The sequence below is a fragment of the Lynx canadensis genome, chromosome D1 (assembly GCF_007474595.2).
Source record: "Lynx canadensis isolate LIC74 chromosome D1, mLynCan4.pri.v2, whole genome shotgun sequence".
NCBI classification, from domain to species: domain Eukaryota; kingdom Metazoa; phylum Chordata; class Mammalia; order Carnivora; family Felidae; genus Lynx; species Lynx canadensis.
This window is the reverse complement of record NC_044312.2, coordinates 62,173,530-62,195,844: the sequence shown is the minus strand read 5'-3', so window position 1 is coordinate 62,195,844 and position 22,315 is coordinate 62,173,530. Positions and strand designations below refer to the sequence as shown.

Below are 22,315 nucleotides of genomic sequence, written 5' to 3'. Positions count from 1 at the left end.
ATGGCCCTCAGAAAACCTCCCCAATGAGCCCCGCTCCTGCTTCTAGAATAGAAGAAATCTTTCCCCACGTGGGAGCACTCTCAATTAAGTGCAGAATCCCTAAGCCTAGAGGCAGAGAAAAACATGACCTCCTCTACCCCTTGTGAACTTTGTTCTTGCTCCATTTTTCTTTGTAAGGCCTCACTTTTTCAAGATCACTAACAAAAGTGAGAAGATCGTTCCTACAGGAAAGATTCCATTCTTACAGGTATGTAGTTTTATCTATGGCTTCAATAAACTCAACTTTCCATTATAGCAAGCCTATCATCCCAACAGGGACCCCCACACAGGACCACAGAGAAACATATCCCACATAAGCAATCTGGTCTCCCCCCTTCCTTTTTTTAATAGTTCCATCCTAAGAACTTTGTCCCCTGTTTTCTGGAAAATGACTTTTTAATTTTATTATGGAGACCCGGTGTCTCCCACCCCCACACAAATATGTCTTATTGCCCCAGCTAGTCCTTGGAAAGGCTGTGAGACTAGAGTTGACATCACAATATCCCTTTTTTTTGAGAGGTTGTGGTATCTGTGGGTGGGGCAAAAGGGAGGGGCATCCCTGGGTGGAGTCATCTTTACTTAGCCCACCTTGTACTAAGTATGAATCAGTAGCCACCACAGGCCTCAGCTGGGCCACATCTGGAGACCTGGGGTGGGGGGTATAACATCATAAAATACCTGGCCCCAGCCTCATCACTCATCCCTTTTTGGGCATCAAGGAAACCAGCCTTTGGCCTGAGAACACGACACCTGAGACGAAGGCCAGTGGAAACATTTGTCTGCCCTCACCCCTTCTGCCCCAGCTTCCACCTCCTCACCATCTGTCCTCCCACTAAGGTCCATGCCGCATGTCATCTCTCAGACACCCAAGATGGCCCAGAGTGGGCGTCCTTCAGGTTTGCCTACAGACGAGAACATCTCTCCTAGTGTCACCCGAGTGACAGTGAAGACAGCAGGCAAGGGGGAGGACTTTATGATAGCGGACAACACCTCTGTGAGGCAGTTCAAGGAGAAGCTATCTGCTCACTTTGAGTGCCAAATGGACCAACTAGTGCTGGTTTTCATGGGCCGCCTTCTTAAAGACCATGACACACTGAGACAGAGGGGCATCCGAGACAGCCACACCATTCATTTGGTCATCAAGTCAAAACATAGGTCCAGATCCCTAGCCCATTCCTCCCAGAACCTGCTGACCAAAGATCCCTGCCACCGGAACAGAAACACCAAAGGAAACAGCAGTGGGGTACACCAACTTGCCAGTGTGAGTCACACCCCAGTGGAATCGGCCCTCCCTGTGGAGCCTGATGCACCCAAAGTGCATACCCAGGATCTGGAAGTGGGTAATCCAGATTGCATAGCACAGATGCTACAGAATCTTAGCATCCAGCAGCTCCTGTCCAACATGGCCCCCGTGAGACAGTTCATCTCAGAACACCCAGACGTGCAACAGCTGATGCAGCAGAACCCAGAAGTCTCCAACCTCCTTGACAATTCTGAGATCCTATGGCAGACTCTGGAGCTGGCTAGAAACCTTGCCATGATTCAGGAGATAATGCAGATCCAGCAACCTGAACAGAATCTTGAGCATCCACTGAACCCACAGTCATACCCGGGCTTGGAGACAATGCCAGGTGGGGACAATCCCCTGGGCCGGAGTTATGCTGATTGCAATGACCACATGCTCAACAGCTTGCAAGATCTCTTTGGGGGCAACCCTTTCACAGCTCTCCTGGAAGGACATGTTTTAGAACCAGTTCAGTCCTCACCCCTGTCTCCACCACAACCCCAGGAACGGAGGGACCAGCTCCCGCAGCTCCCTACAACCCGAGTCATCTATACTAGTTCCTGTGGTTTATCCTCCATCACCTCAGCCAATGTTGCCCCTGACAAGGTGAACCATACTTCCAGTGCCAGTACTACCACTATCTCCACCAAAGACCGGAGTCATAACTGGGCCATTCAGCAGCCGGCTGGTGTACCAGCCTTACCTAGCATAGAGCTTACCCAGCAGCCCCAGGCAGAGGACAAAGATGCCACCACCTCTCGAGATAGCTCTGACCAGAAATTAAAGGATGATCCCCAGCTGTCGGATGAGCAGAGCAGCTCCCAGATCACAGGAAGCATGGTGCAGTTGCTTTTGAATAACCCCTACTTGGCAGCCCAGATGATGTTGTTCATAAGTATGCCCCAGCTGAGTGAACAGTGTAGGCAGCAGCTGCCCACATTCCTGCAGCAGACACAGCTTTCCGACATGCTTCTGGCCCTAGCCAACCCTAAAGCATCACAAGCAATATTGCATATTGAGCAGGGTCTGCAGCTGTTGGCCACAGAGGCTCCTGTTCTTCTACCCTGGGTTGCACCCTATCTATGGGGCCTGGGTTGGCTTCCTTCACCCAGCTGCAGCTACCCTGACACAGTGCCCTGGGCCTGGGATGTGCCAGATATGGCTGAACCCAAAGGTCCTGAGTGCTGCCACAAATCCGGAGCAGCCCGGCAGAGGCTACAATCCTTAGCTGGAGACTCTTCCCACCTTCCACAAGCCCCTGAGATTCGTTTCAGCCAGCAAATGGAATCTCTCCAGGCCATGGGATTTGGGAACCACCATGCCAATCTGCAGGCACTCATCGCTACTGAGGGGGACACCGGTGCTGCTATTCGCAAGCTCAAGAGATCCCAGGGATTCTAACCACCATGCCTACTTCTGTGCTTCTTGTTACCTGCCTGCTGACCCATTTGACTACATCATCTGCCCCTTCCACCTCTTCCAATGCTTCCAGCCAGGAAGCATTGGCCATGGGTAAAAGGTCTGTCAGTAAAATGGCTACTCCCACATGCCCCCATCTGAGGTTTGGCTTTGTTTCTCTTGCAAGAAAAGTCACCGTCTGTGTGTGATATCCCTGTCTCATGATGCAGACATGAGCACGCACACACACACACACACACACCATGCATATAAAGCACAGATATCATACCATACTCTCATACCCAAGAACGTGTATATGTAGCCCCAGACAGGTGTGCACACATACACAAGGTCACATGGCCAAAGATTTACATATAAAGGCACACACATTCAACACACTGCACAGACAGCCATGGGCATGTGCAGCAACACACAAATACCTAAAAACACTACACTGACCCACGTGTAGAGGAAGACAGTCATAACAAAAAGGGAAAAATACTATAGATAGACACAGATATTCAGTCATAAAGACTTCCTCAAGTTTTCAAGTCAAATTGTTCAAGTCTGAAGGTGGGAGAAGAATAGCCTGGTGGGTCAGAGTAGGATAAGTCCACATTTCATCCAGGTCTTGGTAAGTATTTATCCTCCCAGGAATTTCTTACTAATTGTCACAATCATAGGACTTTTCTGGACTGTTACCATTGTCTCTTTAACTTAGAGAGGTACAGCTGCTTACCCTCACTGTATATTGCCATCACCAAAACACAGCCTCAAGGGGACATGGTACTTTCCAAGAATATCATGTCCTTCAGCATATCTAATGTTCATAACTTGAGTTCTCTGTAGTTAGCCAAGGTCCTATCTCCCCCTCTCCTGGCCTCACCAAGAGCATCCTAGCCAATTGGCATGTAAACACTTGTGGCAATTATTCAATCATTTAATAAGTTAAATGTTGTTTTAGGTATTGAAGAAATAGAAGTGACCAAATAAAGTTCCTTTATTTATGGGGTTTACTTCTGTGGGATAAGACAGTACTTTACCTAACTTTTGAATAAGTGCTATGAAGAAAAATAAAGTAGGATAAGGTCTTCTACATAGAGGGCAATCCAGGAAGGCCTCTCTGGAAGGGCAAGAGTAGAGCAGAAACCAGAAGGGATTGGGAGAAATTAACACGCACTCCCTTGGGAGAAGTATGTTCCAGACAGAGAGGACGACTTAGGATAAAAATGTGAGGTGGGAATATTCTTGATGTGTTTGAGGAATAACAAGGAGATGATGTAGCTAGAGTGGAGTGAATAAAACAGTGGGAGGGAAAACAGGACATCAGAGAAATCAGGAAGAGCCTTGTAGGTCTGGTAAGGACTCTGGATTTTACTATGAACGCAGCGGAAAATCACTGCTGGATTTTGACCAAATGATGGAGGTGTTTCAGTGGATTCTCCAGCTGCCGAGTGCAGAAAGACCATGGTAGAGGTCCAAGTAGAAGTGGGAGCACTGGTGCAGCTCCCTTGCAGTGGAGCAGGTGGGAGATGGTAGTGTCTGGAGCAGTGGAGATGGTGACATGTATTCATATTGTGGTCTGCAAAGGGTTACCACAGAATTCTGTGTGCTCCTCACAGACCACCTTCCTCCAGCCCTGTCTCTGCCATCAGCGAGAGTGAAGGAGGGCCCACAAAACTCCAAGTACTCCTGTGGATCTACCAGAATCCCACTCTTCCCCTTCAAACTAGGAAAAAGATCGGTCTCAAGAAAGACATGACCACCAAAATGGATTTTCTACTTTCCCATTAAGATGCCTCCATCCAATCAATTAGTCTGATTAAGCTTTATACCCTGTTTGCCTCAGGTTACATGAAAAACCCAAGCTGTTTGAGTCTTCTTTCTGATTCTTGTCCCACTATGCTCTGAAAATCCCTCAGCTGACCCAATTTTCCACCGGTCATCGATCCCCCACACTTTTCCACCCTACCATTTAGAACTCATAATTTAGCAACAGCAAACCCTACTGTATCTACAACCTTTTCTCTAAATGATCCCCACCTTTTCACCATGACTGAGATCTGGCTCTCCACTGACAGCCTGCATGTTCTCTGCTCCATCCTGTTGTAATGCATAAATTGTCTGTGGACGCAAATCAAGCTCTCCCCTTGGGCACTTATCCCAACCTCTCCAATCCATTTACTCAACAGCTGACTTTTTCAATCATCTTCTCTTCCTTCTGTGTCATTTTTCCCTCATTGTGTTATATCCACCAGAATAAAAGCATGCTGTAACATTCTCAGTTTAAGAAAAAGCAAAACAAAAATGTCTTTATCCCCACATGTCCACACAGCCATCATACCCATTCTCTTACCTGTAATACTCTTATTTAATCCATTTCCTTTCCAACTCACTTGCTTTGAAACCCCCTCCAGTCAGTGCCCCCTCCACTCTTCTAAACTGGGCTCATCATGGTCCCCCCTTTTTTTTGGTCAAATCCAGAGGTCAGTTCTCTTCCTTTATCTTCCTGACCTACTGGCATCATCTGACACTGTCGCTCTCTCCGTTTTGAAACTCTTCTCCATTTGCTTTCTCTCCTTCTCTCCTTTTTCTGACTTGATGCTTTATTTCTTCTCAATTTCTTTTGTAGAACACATCTAATATTCCATATTTGAAAATATGTAGTGCCCATGCCTTGGTCTTTTTACTTCTATCTTGTTCCTATACTCACTAATCTTATGGTTCTAAATAGTCAGTGCTGGATAACTGTGGACTCCCAATAACGAACTCTCTCCCTTCCTGTCCATTTGGGTATAAGACATCTTGAATGTATGTGACAATGAACTCCGGATTTTCTGTTTAACAACTTTATTCCCCGGTCTTTTTTTTTTTTTTTTTTTTTTACATCTTGGTAAATAGCCAATTCATTCTTTAAGTTATTCTGGGGAATAACAATAATCTTTTTAGAAGTAAAATAAAAACTTCATGTCATTTTTGGACCCTCTTTCATGCTCTAGATCTTGCCCATCAGAAAGTCAACATTCTGAAAATATATAAAAAATTAACGGCTTATGAATCAAAGAGAATACAGAAACATCGAATGCCAAGAAGACCAATTCAGGGTGCAGCTGAATTTGGTCTTAACAGTGACATAGGGGGCTAAGCCTTTCCTAATTGCTTAATCCAGAGCTGAGGCTCCACACACTACCTACAGGTTGTGTGGAAGTAAGATTCTTGGACTGAGATGGAAGGGTCAGCCCAGGCCCCTCCCTATGAAGAAGCCAATCAAGAGAAAGGAAATAGAAGAGGTAAAGGTGGAGGGGGTGGTTTGGAGTTCCTGGGGATACAGAGCACCTTGGAGAGGTCTCCAGAATCCATTGTGTGAGGCTGTGATGTCAGTGCTGAGGTCACAGAGGTCTCCTGATGGAGTGGGTTCCGGCCCAGAAGGCTTCAGGGGTGGCTGTTAGCAAGATGAGGGTGGTTTGGAGCCCTGTATGAGAGGAAGGACGGGGCCACAGCTGAGTGGTATGTATGCCCCGACCCAAACCCTTCTTCCTGACTTTGCCTTTCACTCATCAATAGACCTCTTTCTCAGGGCATTTGGTCTCCTCTCCCAACCCCAACGCCTCTCAGACCCATAATCCTCCATAACCATCCCATCCTGAGGACCTCATTGACCCTTCCATGCAGACCTTCCTGTGCTTTCACCCTGAGACTCCAAGCCCTCTCCCTGCTCACCTTTCCTACTTTCACCACTGCTTGAAAGGATGATGTTGGTACCCCATCCCCACCCCCCCAGCTGTGTCCCCACAGACCTGAGCCTCCTGCTGCCTACCATGGCCAAAAGCGGAGAGGCCCTGCCACAGGGCAACCCAGCGCCGATCCTGGACCACCACCTCATCAAGGTGACGGTGAAGACACCCAAGGACAAGGAGGATTTCTCAGTTACAGATACTTGCACCATCCAGCAGCTGAAGGAAGAGATATCTCAGCGCTTTAAGGCCCACCCTGATCAGCTGGTCCTAATCTTTGCTGGCAAAATCCTCAAGGACCCTGACTCACTGGCACAGTGTGGAGTACGAGATGGCCTCACTGTCCACCTGGTCATCAAGATGCAACGCCGCACCATAGGCACTGAGTGCGCAGCTGCTTCAATCCCTGCCCCAGCCTCCAGCCCTAGATCATTCCCTCAACCAAGCTCCGTGTACCCAGCAGATGGGCCACCCGCCTTTAGCTTAGGTGTTCTCACAGGCCTCAACGGGCTAGGCCTGACCTCCTGTAGTTTCCCCGACCAGCCAAGCTCACTGATGTGGCAGCATGTCTCTGTGCCTGAGTTTGTGGCTCAGATCATTGATGACCCTTTCATCCAAGGTCTGCTGTCCAACACAGGCCTGATGCGCCAGCTGGTTCTCGATAACCCCCATATGCAGCAGCTGATCCAGCACAACCCTGAGATCGGGCATATTCTCAACAACCCCGAAATCATGCGGCAGGCATTGGAGTTTCTCCGCAACCCAGCCATGATGCAAGAGATGATGCGTAGCCAGGACCGGGCACTCAGTAACCTGGAAAGCATCCCTGGTGGCTACAATGTGCTTCGTACTATGTACACGGATATTATGGACCCGATGCTTAATGCTGTACAGGAGCAGTTTGGTGGCAATCCCTTTGCCACTGCCACTACTGTGAATGCCACCAGCAGCAGCAGCCAACCTTCGAGGACAGAGAATTGTGACCCTCTCCCTAACCCATGGGCTTCCACATATGGGGGCTCTGTTGGCAGGCGAGGCAGGCATCCTGGGGACCAGGATGTATCCGAGACTAGAAATAGGGTTCCCACCATTCTAGGTAATATAAGGCTCTATGACTATCTTCAGCAATTACATGAGACCCCCCAGTCCTTGGGAACCTATCTGCAAGGGACTACATCCACTCTCAGTCCGAGCCAAGAACCACCACCACCAGGAAACCGAGTCCCCCCAACTTCATCCTCCTCCCAGGAACGTGAGTCAGGCCAGCCTCTCCCTAAGGAATCAGGAGCCATCAAGGGAAAGTCCTCTTGCCCATTGTTCCTGAGATATCCCCCAGAGAGCAGTACTGGACAAGATAGAGGTCAAGGTGGCACAGGGAATGGCTCCACTGGCCATGGCACCAACATGCCTGATCTTGTCTTAGGGCTGGGGCATTCTGCCAATAGGGCCCCATTCGTCCCTTCATCAGTTTCCCCTATGCCAGCTACCCCTGGGACCCCCGAGCATGCCCGGCTGCCACCGGTAGCTTATCCAAGATCTGTGAGGCCCACCAGCGTGAACCAGGTCCCACAGCTGCAGGACGAGATGCGCCGGCAGCTGCCCCTGCTGCTGCACCTTCAGGCAGCCATGGCCAACCCTCGTGCCATGCACGCGCTCCTACAGATTGAGCAGGGTCTGCAGATCCTGGCCACTGAAGCACCTCGCCTCCTACTGTGGTTCATGCCTTGCCTAACAGGGCTGGGAGGTATGGTAGGCGGTACAGAGCCTAGAGGGGGTGCCCTTATGCCTGAGGATCCCCCTCTAGCTCCAGCTCCTGAGGTACCCCCAGAACAGGGCTCTGTGGAGCTGGGCCCCCATTCCACCCCTTTCCTCCAGATGTGGCAGGCTCTAAGTGGTGCCAATCCCCAGCAGATGCAGCCCGAGATTCACTTCCGGGTGCAGCTAGAGCAGCTGCGAGCAATGGGTTTCCTGAATCCCGAAGCCAATCTCCAGGCCCTCATAGCCACTGGGGGTGATGTGGACGCTGCTGTGGAGAAGCTGAGGCAGGCATAGGAGACCTGGTTGTTCAGACCATGTCTTTTCCTCTGTGCCCTTTCCCCGTATGCCACTACCCTAACTCCCCCGATCTTGAATGCAGCTACAGTATGAACCAAATCCACTATGATGCCCTTTACTGCGGGGACAATGTTGTTCCAGAGTCAATGAGGAAGAATTGGAGTCAGAAACAGGGTGGGGGTGCTATGAGTGACCCACCCCCGCCACTGTACCATCTTGGGGCCCCAGTCTGCACTCTGCTTATGCCTATCTGGAGATGCAATTACATCCAATCTCCAGTGTCTGCAGTTGCCTGAGTCTGATTCTTTGTGGGTTATGGGTAAAGGGGGGGGATATGGGACGAAAGGTGGTAATAGGAGCTGTCTCTGCATGGGTGGGGAGCGAGGCTTGGAGGGGAAGATCAAAAGTTTGAAGTTCAAAGATTCAGAGGCATAGAGAACAAAGGAGCATGAGCTGAGGCCTTCAGCTTTCCTGGTGTCCTTCCAGAGGTCCCCCAGACTTTGTGTCCTGTAGAAGCTGCCACCATGTACTTTGTTCTTTAGAGCATTCCTGCCACCAGCCTGACCAGGAAGTGGGCACAGTTTCTTATTTCTATCACCCCTGAAGAGCAACCCACAGGTGGCTCTCACTTTCTGGATTTGATGCTGATTCCTGAGTAGAATGGGAGCCCCAGGATTTCAGGCTAAGTTCCACGATTCCCTAATCCCACCAAGATCACAAAGTACTGTCCCTGGTGGGCACCCCGGATGTTGTCTTTCTTGCAGCTCAGAAATGGAGGACTCACCCGGCGCTCAGCATTCTGCTCGAGGTTTGAAATTCAACGTGAGAGTCACGATCCTCTTTCACGAGGTTATCGTCTGGTGGCATGGAGTGTTCAAACTGTAGTTGAAGAATACTTATTATATATAGTACAAACTATGATAGGTGCTGCAAGGACCAGAAGCTGTTTAACAGCAAACAGGTTTGATCTTGTATAGGGAGACAGGCAAGGCTCCATGAGTATGTGCTCTAAGCTGACATCTTAAAAGTGGTAAGAATGAAGTAGGCCAAAATGTGATGGGAAAAGGGAGAGCATTCCAGCAACAGAGCCATTGTGGACAAAGGTACTGAGGCGAGCTGTGCACAACACACAGGAGGTGCCCTCGGCATCTCACACTAAATTTTTGTTTGCACTAGAAATGCTGCCTGTTACCCGTGTCCTTCCAGGGGAAGAGTGATACAGTTCATGAATCAAACAAGCAAACCATACCTCCCCCACATGAGTGAACATTCTGGAGAAATGCACCAACATACAGTGCGTGTTCACACTTAAATCCATCACTACATGGCCACATCTGTGTACATGTGCTCACACATACACGCAGAACAGTCTGCTAAAGTTTCATCACAGAATGAAGGTGTAAACACAAACATTAATGTGACCTTCTTGTCAAGGCAGGGAAACGGGTCTTTAACAGAGGGGACCACTATGGTAAAAGTGGCCGTGGTATGTACTTAAACATCAGAGACCTGGCATTGGGGGTTCTTCAGGAACTTGGAGAAACAGAACCTCTGCCTGGGACCCAGGATGCTGTACTAACCAACCTGTCTTACCTTTTAGCGGCCAGCAGGTGTCAGCGGTGAAATGAACTTTGCAACTTCCTCCCCCTGGTTTTGGGTTCAGTCTCTAGGTGAAGCAGGAGGCTTCAAGCCTCCTTTCTACCTCCTCTTCCCTCCCCCTCAGTTGGGCAGGAGTTGTCCTCATCAAAGGAACTACTAGGCAGGGTACTAGGCAGGCAGGGGACAGTCTTTGCCTGTCTGTCCCCTGTAACTAACAAGGTGGGTGCTGTGGACTGCCTCTGACCTGGAAAGGTATACAAGGCAATCTCTAAGTGGAATCCCCAGAAGGCTAGGTAGGTAAGACAAAAAGCCTCTGGGAAAGATATATGCCTTTCATTTGTCTTTCATTGGGCCAAAGGAGGCACGAGAGCTCATTTGGAGTAGGTCTCAGGGCAGATAGGGGATGACAGTCTGGGTCTAAAAGTTCTGGCTAAAAAGGAGAGTATTCATTTAATAGACTGTTTCCTGGCCATATCTTAGGAGAACCCTGGACAGTGGATTGGGTGTTTGGAGTATTTGCTGTAGCCTCATCAGAGACTGAACTCATGGACACATGTCCAGCTCCATGGTGGTGTCCAGGAAGAAAGGGGTTCCTGGGGCAGGGAAGGTCCTTGTCAGCCACCTAGGACTCCACCTAATGTACGGTCTGGCACATGGAAAGCAATCAAAAACACTGAATAAATGAATGAGAGTGATGAGTGAGGAAATGAGCAAGAAAATGAGAAAGAGGTTAGGGAAATGAGGCATACAGGGATCAAAAGAGGGTACCATGGGATGGGGCTTGGGAAAATGGCAGCCATTGGAGTTTGGGAAGAGGGAATCCCATCAGGCTGATGTTACTGAAAGGGCAGCCCTCCCGAGATGTCCCACTTTCTCCCTGCTCTGATTCCTCTGTTAGTAGAAGTCCAAGACCAAGTGATTTGCTAGAAATAAAAAAGAACAAACAAACACCCCAAACCCCCCCAAAAACAAACAAACAAAAAAACCAGCATTGAAGCCTGTAACGCTGCATCACAAATAGCCAGCCAGGTAGGTGGACAGCAATTTAAAAGGAAGGTGTTCTTCAAACAACAGAAAGTGCTTTTATGCACCTGTTCTTTTTTTTTTTTCCTTTAGATACTCCCCTAATACCTCTGTCATAAATATACGCACACATTTTTTTTCTAGATATTTTAGGGTTTCACTACTTAATTTTAAAAGTTAATGTTTATTGAGGCTTTCCAAATGCCAGCCCTGTTCTGAGCAATTCCTATCTGGATCCACACAACAGTCCTCTAATGCAGGTGGTGTTACTATTCCCATCTTTCAGAGGAGAAAAACTGAGACTTAGGGAGAGGGGAAAGTACACTGCTTAAAGTTGGGTAGCTCCCGCGCAGCCGAGGCAGGATTTGAAATTAGTCTATTCCAGAGTCCACTGTACTCAGTCAAGTTAATTCATGCTTTAATCCCTACCCAAAAAATTGCAAAGGGCAGGGATTTGTCGTATTTAATTGGAATTTTTGCCTCCCTGCAAATAACTACACTGGACTGAATATTTCCTTTGCCGTATCTTATATATGCTTCTACATGTGTATTTATGGTGTTTTTAAAACAATCTACTAGTGCCACTCTTCTTAAATTGTTTTAACTTTGAAATATTTTTAAAAAAAATTTTAGTGGTTATTTTTGAGAGAGAGACAGAGTACGAACCGGGGAGGGGCAGAGAGAGAGGGAGACACAGAATCCAAAGCAGGGTCCAGGCTCTGAGCTGTCAGCACAGAGACTGACACAGGGCTTGAACTCACGGCCCATGAGATCATGACTTGAGCCAAAGTTGGCTCAAGTCATGATCTTAACCAACTGAGCCACCCAGGTGCCCCTTAAGTTTGAAATATTTGATGACAAAATTTTCAATGCTTGACTCCTTATTCCTTTGCAAAATACCATTGTCTAATTTTGTCTCTTTTTCTTCATACACTTAGAGTAGATGTCAAATTTCAGAAAAGGCCAAATGAGATCTTGATTGGCTTTCCTCTACATTATGATAGAGGGAATCGAGAGAGTTACAATAGCGCTCTTTCCTTTTAGAATAGGGAATGTGTCCATTCAAGTTTCCTTTGTTTCTCTACAAAGAAGGGTAGTTTCTCCAAGTGCTGGTTAACTGAGGAGGAGCAGTTGGGAGCAGACAAAATGGATGAACAGGATTAAGGGGTATAGAAACCTCCAGCCATAGAATAAATAAATCATGAGAATGTAATATACAGCATAGGGAATGTGGTTAGTCATATTGTAATAGCATTTCGTGACATAATGTATAAAAATACCAAAGCACTGTAATGTGCACCAGAAAATAAGAGGATATTGTGTGTCGATTATACTTCAACAACAATAACAAAAGAACTACAGTTTCTTTATGTAAGTCCCACACATTTGGGTTTATTTAACTGTTATATTTTTCTGATTATTTTGAGTGAAATTTTTTCCATTATATTTCCAGGATGGATATTATTCTGATGAAACTGCTGCCACTGGTTACATTATGAATCCTTATTTTACACAGATTTTTTGCTGATTCCCATGCAAACAACTATATGCGTCCTTGAAAAACAGTTATAAAGCCTCTACGGTTCTGTTAAGCCTCTTTTCTAAAATGTAATTTAACTTGTTTTCTCAGTTTAAAAACAACATAGAAGTACAGTTGATCCTTGAACAACACGGGTACAAACCATGAGGGTCTACTTCTACGTGGAATTTAAAGTTTTGTTACGAGTTGAGAGCAAAAGCCACGAGCCATTTATTTACAACTGCCTGCCCCGGTCTCTTTGAGACCCAGTACAAGGCAACTGGCACAGAGGTCGTAACGGCTGCCCTCTGAGTACCTTGGGTGGTCCCCAAAGGCCAGGATCAGGCTGGGCTGCGGGTCACCCCATGTGCCCAAGGTGCCTCACGGGCATGAGGCTGGGCTGAAGTGGAGGAAGACGCCCAGAGGGCAGGGATGGCACTGTGCAGGGAGTCCTGCACCCCGTGTCCCCTCCCCCCCCTCCCCCCGCAGAAAGGCCAGCGCACTCACTTGCAGCGGCAGGTGCGGATGGCCAGAGGTGGGCGGCACAGCTCCAGGCTGTTGTTGCTGTCCACAGTCACCCCAGGGGCCACTGTAGAACACTGCTGTCTCCGGGCCAGGCCCATGGCTCCCTCCCCTGCCCCAGCCCTATGTGACCAACCGCTTACAGACAGATTTTCCAATAAATATACATACAATACTGTTTTCTCTTCTGATTTTCTTCAACGTTTATTTATTTTTGGGACAGAGAGAGACAGAGCATGAACGGGGGAGGGGCAGAGAGAGAGGGAGACACAGAATCGGAAACAGGCTCCAGGCTCTGAGCCATCAGCCCAGAGCCTGACGCTGGGCTCGAACTCACGGACCGCGAGATCGTGACCTGGCTGAAGTCGGACGCTTAACCGACTGCGCCACCCAGGCGCCCCTCTTCTGATTTTCTTAATAACACTTTCTTTTCTCTAGCTTACTTTATTGTAAGAGTACAGTATATAATTCATACACAAAATATGAATTAATCTACTGTTTATATTATCAGTAAGGCTTCTGGTCAACAGAAGGCTAGTAGTAGTTAAGTTTTTGGGGAATCAAGTTCAGTTTTTAGGGAATCAAAAGTTATATGCAGAAGATTTTTTATTGCATGGGATCAGTGCCCCTAACCTCGGCATTGTTCAAGGGTTAACTGTATATATCAGATAATACAGATAAGCAAAGTAAGAATATAAAAACCAGAGATGCTGTTACCATGATGTTTGTCCTTCCACATATTTTACAAAACAGTGATTCTATTATACATAATGTTTTATAACCTGTCTTTTTAACTTGATAACATATCACAAAGACTTTTTCCAAGTTGCCAAGTAGCTTTTGCAACTCATACTTTAACCAATATTTCCTGAAGGCTTATTAATGCCAGAAACTGTGTTTGGTGCTAGGAATTCAATGGTGAACAAGACTGATAAAGTTTTTGCCCTAAAAAGCTTACAATATAGTGGAGATAAGACACTTCAAAAAAACAAGAAATAGAATAGCTAACAGAACACTCACTGAGAACTAGGCATTGTTCCATAAGCGTTGTGCATATTAACATTTAATTCTTACAACAACCCCCAAATGTAGGTACTATCATTAGCCAATTTTACAGATAAATAAAGACATAGAAATGTTAAGTGTCTAATCCAAGGTTGCACAGCTAGTAAGTAGTGGAGTAGGAGCTGGGATTTGAAACGGCGTTTGTAGAGGTCACACTTTTTTTTTAAATGTTTATTCATTTTTGGGAAGGGGGGCAGTGAGAGGGGGACAGAGTATCCAAAGCAGGCTCCACACTGTTAGAACAAAACCCAATGTGGGGCTCGAACCCCAGAACCAGGGAACCATGGAACCGTGAGATCATGACCTGAGCTGAAAATGAAGTCAGATTCTCAACCCACTGAGCCACCCAGATGCCCCCAGAGGCCACACTCTTAGTCTCTATTCTATTGCATGTAATACATGCATATATTGCATTTAGAGAGAGGAGAAATATATTTTTAGAAGAGTGGTGTGAGTGTATCTCTCTGGAGGGAGTATTTATGTAGAGACTTGGAGGGTAAGAGGAAGTCAGACATTCAAAGAGCTGGGGGAAGAGTGTTCCAGGTAGAGGGGAAAGTGTAAAGGAGCTCCCTGAGTTAAATTAGAGTTCAGGGCACCTGGGTGGCTCAGTCAGTTAAGCATCTCTTGATTTCCACTTAAGTAAGGATCTCAGGGTTTGTGAGCCCCATGTGGGGTCCTGAGCTGACAGTGCAGAACCTGCTTCGGACTCTCTCTCTCTCTACCTCTCTCTCTGCCCCTACCCCATTCATTCTCTCTCTCTCTCTCTCTCTCTCTCTCTCTCTCTCTCTGTCTCTCCCCCACCCCCAAGTTAAACACATTAAAAAAAATAGAATTCAACACGTTTGAAGAAAAAGGAATGAAAGCCAGTGTGTCTGGAGTACTGAGAAAAGGAGGGAGAGCACTTCAAAGTGAGGTGGGAGAGATAGTGAGCAGGATGGCACAGGGCTTTGTTACCCCACATGGAGTGTGGATTTCATTGTCCTCTCTGTGGAGCATGAATGAGAAGGTGGCAGGGGTGGAAACCAAGTCAAGAGGGAAGATCCTGCCATCATCCAGGTGAGGGATGGTGTTGCCCTTAGATTAAGGTTCTCTACAACGGCATATGGCAAGAAGTGGACAACTGAAGAATTTTGGAAATGGAATTGAAAAAACCCTTTTGATGTGCTGATAAGACTGGGCGTGCAAGATTAAAGAAAAGGAGGAATTAGAGATTCATTTATTCAGCTAACACTAATTGAACACTCTATCTCTGTCAGGTTCTGTGCTGGGTGCTGGAGATGTTAGGTGTTCTAGATCACAAAGCCCTGCCTTCATGGAGCCAACAGAGAGGAGGCAGACATCGACTAACTGTGTAATGTAATTTCAAGCAAAAGAAGAGGCTAAGAAATACAGAACAAGGAGACCGAGATTGACAGGTGGACTTTTTGAGCTTGTAATCACCAAGAACATCACCAAAGACAGCATTTAATCAGAGATATGATCAATAATGTGAGTGAGCAAGTGAAAGTTAGGAGCAAGAGTTCCCACACAAATGGGATGTCAGTTAAAAACCAGGCATGAGCTGGGTATGTTCCAGGAATACAAGAAAGCCACTGTGACCGGGGCAGGGTGCTCAGGAGATGAGTCAGGCAGTCAGCCCGGGGCCAAATTGTCAGAGCATTTTAGACTTGGTAAGGCATTTAGATTAATCCAAGTAGAACAGGAAAAGCTTTGGTAGTTTTGCATAAAGAGGTGAGGTTTGGGGTGCCTGGGTGCCTCAGTCGGTTAAGTGTCTGACTTTGGCTCAGGTCATGATTTCACGATTTGTGAGTTCAAGTCCCACATCAGGCTCTCTGCTGTCAGCATAGAGCCTACTTAGGATCCTCTATCCCCCTCTCTCTCCTCCTCCCCCACTCATGCTCTCTCTTTCTCAAAAATAAATAAGGGGAACTGGGTGGCTCAGTCAGTTAAGTGTCAGACTTTGGCTCAAGTCATGATCTCACAGATCGTGAGTTCAAGCCCTGCATCGGGCTGTGTGCTGACAGCTCAGAGCCTGCAGCCTGCTCCGGATTCTGTGTCTCTCTCTCTCTTTGCCCTTCCCCTGCTTGCACTCTGTCTCTCTCTCACTCTCTCAAAAATAAACATTTTAAAAACAGACAGAAGTGAGGTTAATTGACCTATATTTGTTACTGTGGGAAGTAGTGACTCAAATGGGCCAAGAGAGGAAGTAGGGAAACCAGCTAGGAGGCTGTGGCGTTGTTGGAAGTGTCGAGGTGATCAGAGTTAGGATTTATGTCAAAGAAAAAGGCCCTAATACTTGCTGATAAATTAAATGTGAAAAGAAAGGACTCAGGGGTGATTCCTGTGTTTCGGGCCTGAACAACTAAATGAACGATGATCTTTTGAAAAGGGAGAAGAGGCCAGGGGGAGCAGTAACTTGAGATTCTGTTCTGACATTAGCTGTCTTGTTTGTCAAACAAGCCGGGATAAGGAAGACTATGGGAGAAACAGGTTTGCGGAGAGAGAGTCAAGAATTCATTCACTGTTTTATATGATTCCATTTATCATGACAACAAAGGATTCTTGTATATGTTTGCTCCACATTCATTCTGTTGTTGGATTTTATTTAGGTGAGCAAAACGTCACAAACTTCCATGATGATAAATCATTGTCTGTGTCCTTAATTCAATTTCTCTTTCTGCCTCCTTCCCTTCCTCTTTCCCTTCCACCTTTCCTTTCTTCCTTCCTACCTGTATTTTATTAAGGGCCTGCTGGCAATGGGGCTACAGTAGCAAGTAAGATAAGGTCCTTGTTCTCATGGAGCTTATATTCTAGTGAAGGGGAATGGAAACATAAAATGAATAGTAAAGAAGAAATATGACATAATAAATTCTGTGCAGATAATTAAAATAGACTGATAAGATACAGAATGGTTGGAAAGGGTTTTGTGAAGAGATGATCTGAAAGATAAGAAGGATGAACCTGTAAAGATTAGGTGGACAAGCATTAAAGGTTTAGGGAACGGCAATCGCAATGGCTTTAAGTATGGGGAGGCACTTGGCCTGTTTCAGACATAAGAGGGAGGCCAGTGTGGCCAGGTTTCATAAGGAAGGAGAAATCACCATCAGAAAGTCAAGGTGATAAGCAGGAGTCCAACCAAGGAAGGCTTTGTAGCTAGACAAAGGCTTTGGATTTTATTGCAAAGGTGATACGGAGGTAATCTTTGCTACTCCCACCAGGGGAGTAATCCCTTCTGGGATTTAGTTAAATTTATAAGATTATCATAAATCACACTTGGCTCAAACCGACTCAGTGGAGTATAGAAAGGAAAATAGCTCACTAGCACGTCAGAATTAGGCATTTTTCATTTAAGGGGAATCCTTACAGCAGTCCATGTCCAGTTAGCATGGCCACCCAGGAGCCATCTTCTCCCAGGTGACAATTTTTGGTTAAAAAAAAAAGTTAAACTCTCATTAGTTTTTTCTGGAGCAAATTGCTGACAAAAACACTGAAACTGCATTTAATAATAAGCTTTTCATAGAGTTTGATGTCTAATAAAACTATTATTGAGATGGGAAAACCTTAACCAATCTCTGTGAAGAATATGGGAATGTAATATGTTTTCTGGAAATTAGATCTTAATATAATAAACTTTAAGGCAGGTGCATAAAGTCAGTGCTTTATTGAACTGGTTGGACTCCTAAGAGGAGACCACACTTCCCTCACCAGTCCATCTGGAGTTGTCTCCATCATCTGCAGCTGAATATGCCTCTGGGCACTTGGTCAACTCTAACAGACATACCTATTCTCCTTGTCTCCCAGTCTAGTTACAGACCTGACCGCAGGATGTGCCAAAGCTTGGCATTGACTGTGGTATTGAAGTCATACTCAATTTGAGAAGTGTGTTCTCTGTGCCAGGTACTTTGGATGGCACTTTGTATGCATTATCTCCTTGAATCTCTAAAACAAATCTATGAAAAACTACCCATTTATAGATGATAAAACTCTGGCTTACAAAAAGGATAAATGACTTATTGATGGTTATAAAGTAGTAGGAGTGGGATTTAAACCAGGGCTACTTTACTCTAGAGAGCCCATGTTCCCCATTTTCCCCCTGGGTAGTAAGTTTTAATTGATTAAATAAAATAGCAAGTTGACTGTTTTATTTTCTAATGATAAAATGAATATAGGTACACTGTAAAATATTCAAATGGTGTCAGATTCTCAGGAAGGATGAAGTGAGATTCCTGTGCTAAATAACTCAGTGGACAATGTGGGAAAGGCATCCTCATTGAGACACAAGTGTATGAATGGTCCCCTTGTCTCCTCTCTTACAGGTTCTATTGTCAGGATCTGAGATGTCTCCTTCCTGAGCACCCACCTGACAAGAGAACCTGTGAGAGAGGAGACAAGGCAATGGTTCACCTCACAGGCTACATGGGAGGAAAAATCCCTGGAAACATGAGATATGCGAAGGCAATTCTGGAAAACTGTTACCTGGAATGTTCTTTAATTCCTGTTACAGATTAATTTATTAGTTAATGAAAAGCCAGGAAAGTTAATTTGACTATCCAATTCTGCTGGGTGAAACTCAAAGAAAATTCCCACAAGGAATTGTTTGCTAATAATATTCATACGATATAAGTTGTTCTGAGGTCTGGGCATTCCTAGGAAAGGCCCACTAGACTGCTTGCTACCAGCCAGCCATGAGGCTCACTGTATGAAGTTCCCCAGGACTGAAGAGCTCTTTTAAACTCAGAAATTACAACTTATCAGAGTCCTGCTATTAGTTTAATACAGGAGATGCTGATTCAAACTAGTCCACGTTTGGGGCCCCTGGGTAGCTTCAGTCGTTTAAGCTTCCGACTTCGGCTCAGGTCATGATCTTGTGGTTTGTGGTTTCAAGCCCCATGTTGGGCTCCACACTGACAGTTTGGGATTCCCTCTCCCCATCACTCTCTCTGCCCCTCTCCCACTCAGTCCCACTCACTCTCTCTCTCTCTCTCTCTCTCTCAAAAATAAATAAACATTAAAAATTTTCAATTATCCCAAGTTTAAGAGCATATATCAATGTCCCATAAACAATTTAGTTGTAGAGGGATCTAGATGCTCATGTTCCCCACGTCTAGCAGAACCTTCTGAAGGTGGTCTTGTAGACAGCTAAGTTCTAAATTTATAGTCCTTGGAAATCACAGAATCAGAAAAGGGGTCAAGTATATAATGGCAAAAGACTGACAGCCTGACATCTTCACAGTTAAAATACAATTACCTCAGAGATCTGACCGACTTTACCTGGGGTCTCACCTGCCTGGAGTGGTCAAAACAGTGCCTTAGAGAGTCACCATTTTCTGCTTTTTCAGCTGAAATATGTCCCCTCCCAAGTGACAATTTCCTTTTCAAATGTATCTTAAATCTAATCATTATTAAGTCATCAAGACCTAGAGTAGAATTACTTTCTCATAATCTCTTTTGTCTCAGCTCTGATCCTCGAGAGTTGAGATCCGACTTGATCTCTCTAAGAACAACTGAGTTCACAAGTTCTTGGGGAACATGATGCTGTTTTTCTTAGAACCATGTCAATAAGTCACTCAGCGTGGTAGGCCTCAGAGATACAAGCTTCCTACAAGCCTCGGATGAGGCCAAATGGACTGGTTATACTTATCTTCACTCTGTTCATTTAGAAACAAGGGAACTTATGGCCTTGACTGGGCCATGGTCCCAGTACAGTAATTTAGTGAATGACAGGTGACTAGAATCAGCACTTCCTGAGCCAGATTCTTAAGCCAGCGCCTTTTCTGCTCAGTTACATTCGTTTACCAAAAACTCAAGAGGTATGATTTTCAACAGTGAAATAGGCTGGTGCAAAACATGTTTCTAGACAGAAACATTTAATTTTTTTCTATTGCTATTTAAGTCAAATTGTAAACAGAGCCAACCTCACACAGGGAGAAGAGACCTCTGCCCTTCCCCCATTCTGGTCTACTTCTCAACTGTGACCTCATCACTGACATCATATCCCCTGAGGCTGGCCCTGGCGAAGGGCTGCTGACACCCTATGGGAGCCAGGTGGCTGCAGGGCTGCATTAGGAGGTGGTGTCCGGAGTTCGTGGGTGAGTGGACGTCCCTGAACACCCATGGTCCCTGCATCCAGGTGTGCTTAGTGCTGCATCTGGGCTTCTACATGTCCGCAGGTGGCCCTGGATTTCACGCTTGAGGACATATGGCCCGGGCTAGGGAAGAAGCAGGGGACAGCCGGCTGGTATCTCGTAGGGAGCCATCATCACGCATCATCAGAGTGTCTGTCAAGACCCCACAGGACTGCCAGGAATTTATGCTGGCAGAAAATAGCAGTGTCCACTACTTTAAGAAACAGATCTCTAAACGCCTTCACTATAACACTGACCAGTTGGTGCTCATTTTCACCGGAAAGATCCTCCGGGATCAAGACATACTGAGCCAGCGTGGCATCCTTGATGGCACTATGGTCCACTTGGTGGTGAGGACCCACCTGAAAGGAACTCCGCCTGGTCCCGGAACTCTGCTAGGCCCCACCGGCCACTGTGTGCATCGCTCTGGACCGTCCACCTCGGACAGTGCTGGGATGCTGGCCAGGCTGGGCCGGCTGGCCCAGAGGTCCCCTGATCTGGCTGACTTTCTTGGCCAGATGGCTCAACTCTTAATGGTCTTCTCGGAAGACCCTATGGTCCAAGGCCTGGCAAATGAGAAAGCAGCCAATGCCAGCCATGCTCCTGAATCCTCAAGGCCAGTACAGAAATCTGAGCCAGCTCTTAAGGCTCTGGAAACCTTGCAGAACCCAGCCCGGCAACAGCAGCTCCTGCAGGCAGACAAGTGGGGGCTAGAGGCCTTGAAGGCAGTGCCAGGTGGTGACAATGCTATGCATCCAGTCTGCTCTGATATCCAGCAGCTCATGCTCTTCACTCTGGCCCCATTACTTGCCTCCAAAGGCCACAACCCAAGTTCAGGGCTTTATAAAGAGGAGGTCAATGCTCACAGCAGTACTGACACCACTACCAACATCCCCACAGCCTCAGCACCTGCCAGGCCATTTGCACAAAAGGTCAGTGCAGAAGAGGTTACCCAGGCCAGGAGCGTGGCCTCAAATCAGGCCAATTCAGGATACGGGACTGGTATGCCAAATGTAAGTTTGGGCCAGGATCTTCTCTTTCAGGATGGTCAGCAGCCCACAGGGAAAACCACTTTAACCGGTCAGCTTAGACCCTCACCCTCTGCCTTGCATAGAACCTTGCATGTCCTGAAGCAGAATCCAGCTCTTCTCCACCAGTTGGCAACTGGAAGCCCCCTGAGACATCACATGCCACTGCTTTCCATCCTGACCAATCCACGAGCACTGCAGGCATTGATACAGATAGAAAAGGGCCTGCAGATACTGTCCAAGGAGGTGGCTGGGCTGAGACCTTACTTATGGGGCCAGGGTAGGTCACATGGGACTAGACAGTGCCCTGAAGCTAAGGCTGGAGGGCAGGGCCAGAGAGCAGACTCCATACAACCCACCTTGGCTGTTCTTCAGCTTCTCCACGCACTGGACAATGCCTGCTTCCAGTCCACTCAATCCTCACTACCCTCATCCCCCCTCACTGAAGGCCTCTACCAGCGAGAACTGGAACATCTGAGGGCCATGGGTTTTACTAATCGGGATGCCAATCTACAGGCCCTTATGGCCACAGGTGGAGATAGTCATACTGCCATCGACAGGATGCTGGGGGTACCGGAAGCCCAGGTGCCTCCAGCTGACGCCCCCAGTGCACCACCTCATGGAGAGGGAGGGAAGGGAAGGGGGAAGGGAGGGGAGAGGAAGTAGCCTATTTTGAATCCTTCCTACTTAGATCGTGTGCACACTTGAACAACTCCCCTCCCTCACTGCCCAAGCCTGTTCTACATTAAAAACATTGCTTGGATCTCATGTGTGGTGTCAATTTGGGGGTATTGTAGGCAAAGAAAATATTGTTTGGGGGAGAGATTGATCATGTTATCGGGTCTTGGGTCTGGGCTGCACCTACTCTCATACCCCTAATCTCAGAGCTTTTTCTAAATTTGAACGTGAGGTGGGGAAATCCT

The 22,315-nt window shown here is 46.8% G+C and overlaps 3 protein-coding genes across 3 annotated transcripts; all 3 read left to right on the top strand.

Moving 5' to 3' along the window:
• Positions 1-880: 880 nt before the first annotated feature.
• On the top strand, positions 881-2,725 carry UBQLNL (ubiquilin like). Its single transcript, XM_030333742.1, has one exon. It carries the CDS (start codon positions 881-883, stop codon positions 2,723-2,725), a length of 1,845 nt encoding a protein of 614 aa, XP_030189602.1.
• A 3,815-nt stretch (positions 2,726-6,540) lies between these two features.
• On the top strand, positions 6,541-8,508 carry LOC115526170 (ubiquilin-3-like). The gene has a single exon (XM_030333653.1). It carries the CDS (start codon positions 6,541-6,543, stop codon positions 8,506-8,508), a length of 1,968 nt encoding a protein of 655 aa, XP_030189513.1.
• Positions 8,509-20,438: 11,930 nt separating this feature from the next.
• LOC115526292 (ubiquilin-3-like) lies at positions 20,439-22,058 on the top strand. The gene has a single exon (XM_030333741.1). It carries the CDS (start codon positions 20,439-20,441, stop codon positions 22,056-22,058), a length of 1,620 nt encoding a protein of 539 aa, XP_030189601.1.
• Positions 22,059-22,315: the final 257 nt, after the last annotated feature.

Coding starts and splice junctions, on each gene's coding strand:
- LOC115526292 (XM_030333741.1), top strand. CDS start 20,439: ATGGCCCGGGCTAGGGAAGAAGCAGGGGACAGCCGGCTGGTATCTCGT.
- UBQLNL (XM_030333742.1), top strand. CDS start 881: ATGCCGCATGTCATCTCTCAGACACCCAAGATGGCCCAGAGTGGGCGT.
- LOC115526170 (XM_030333653.1), top strand. CDS start 6,541: ATGGCCAAAAGCGGAGAGGCCCTGCCACAGGGCAACCCAGCGCCGATC.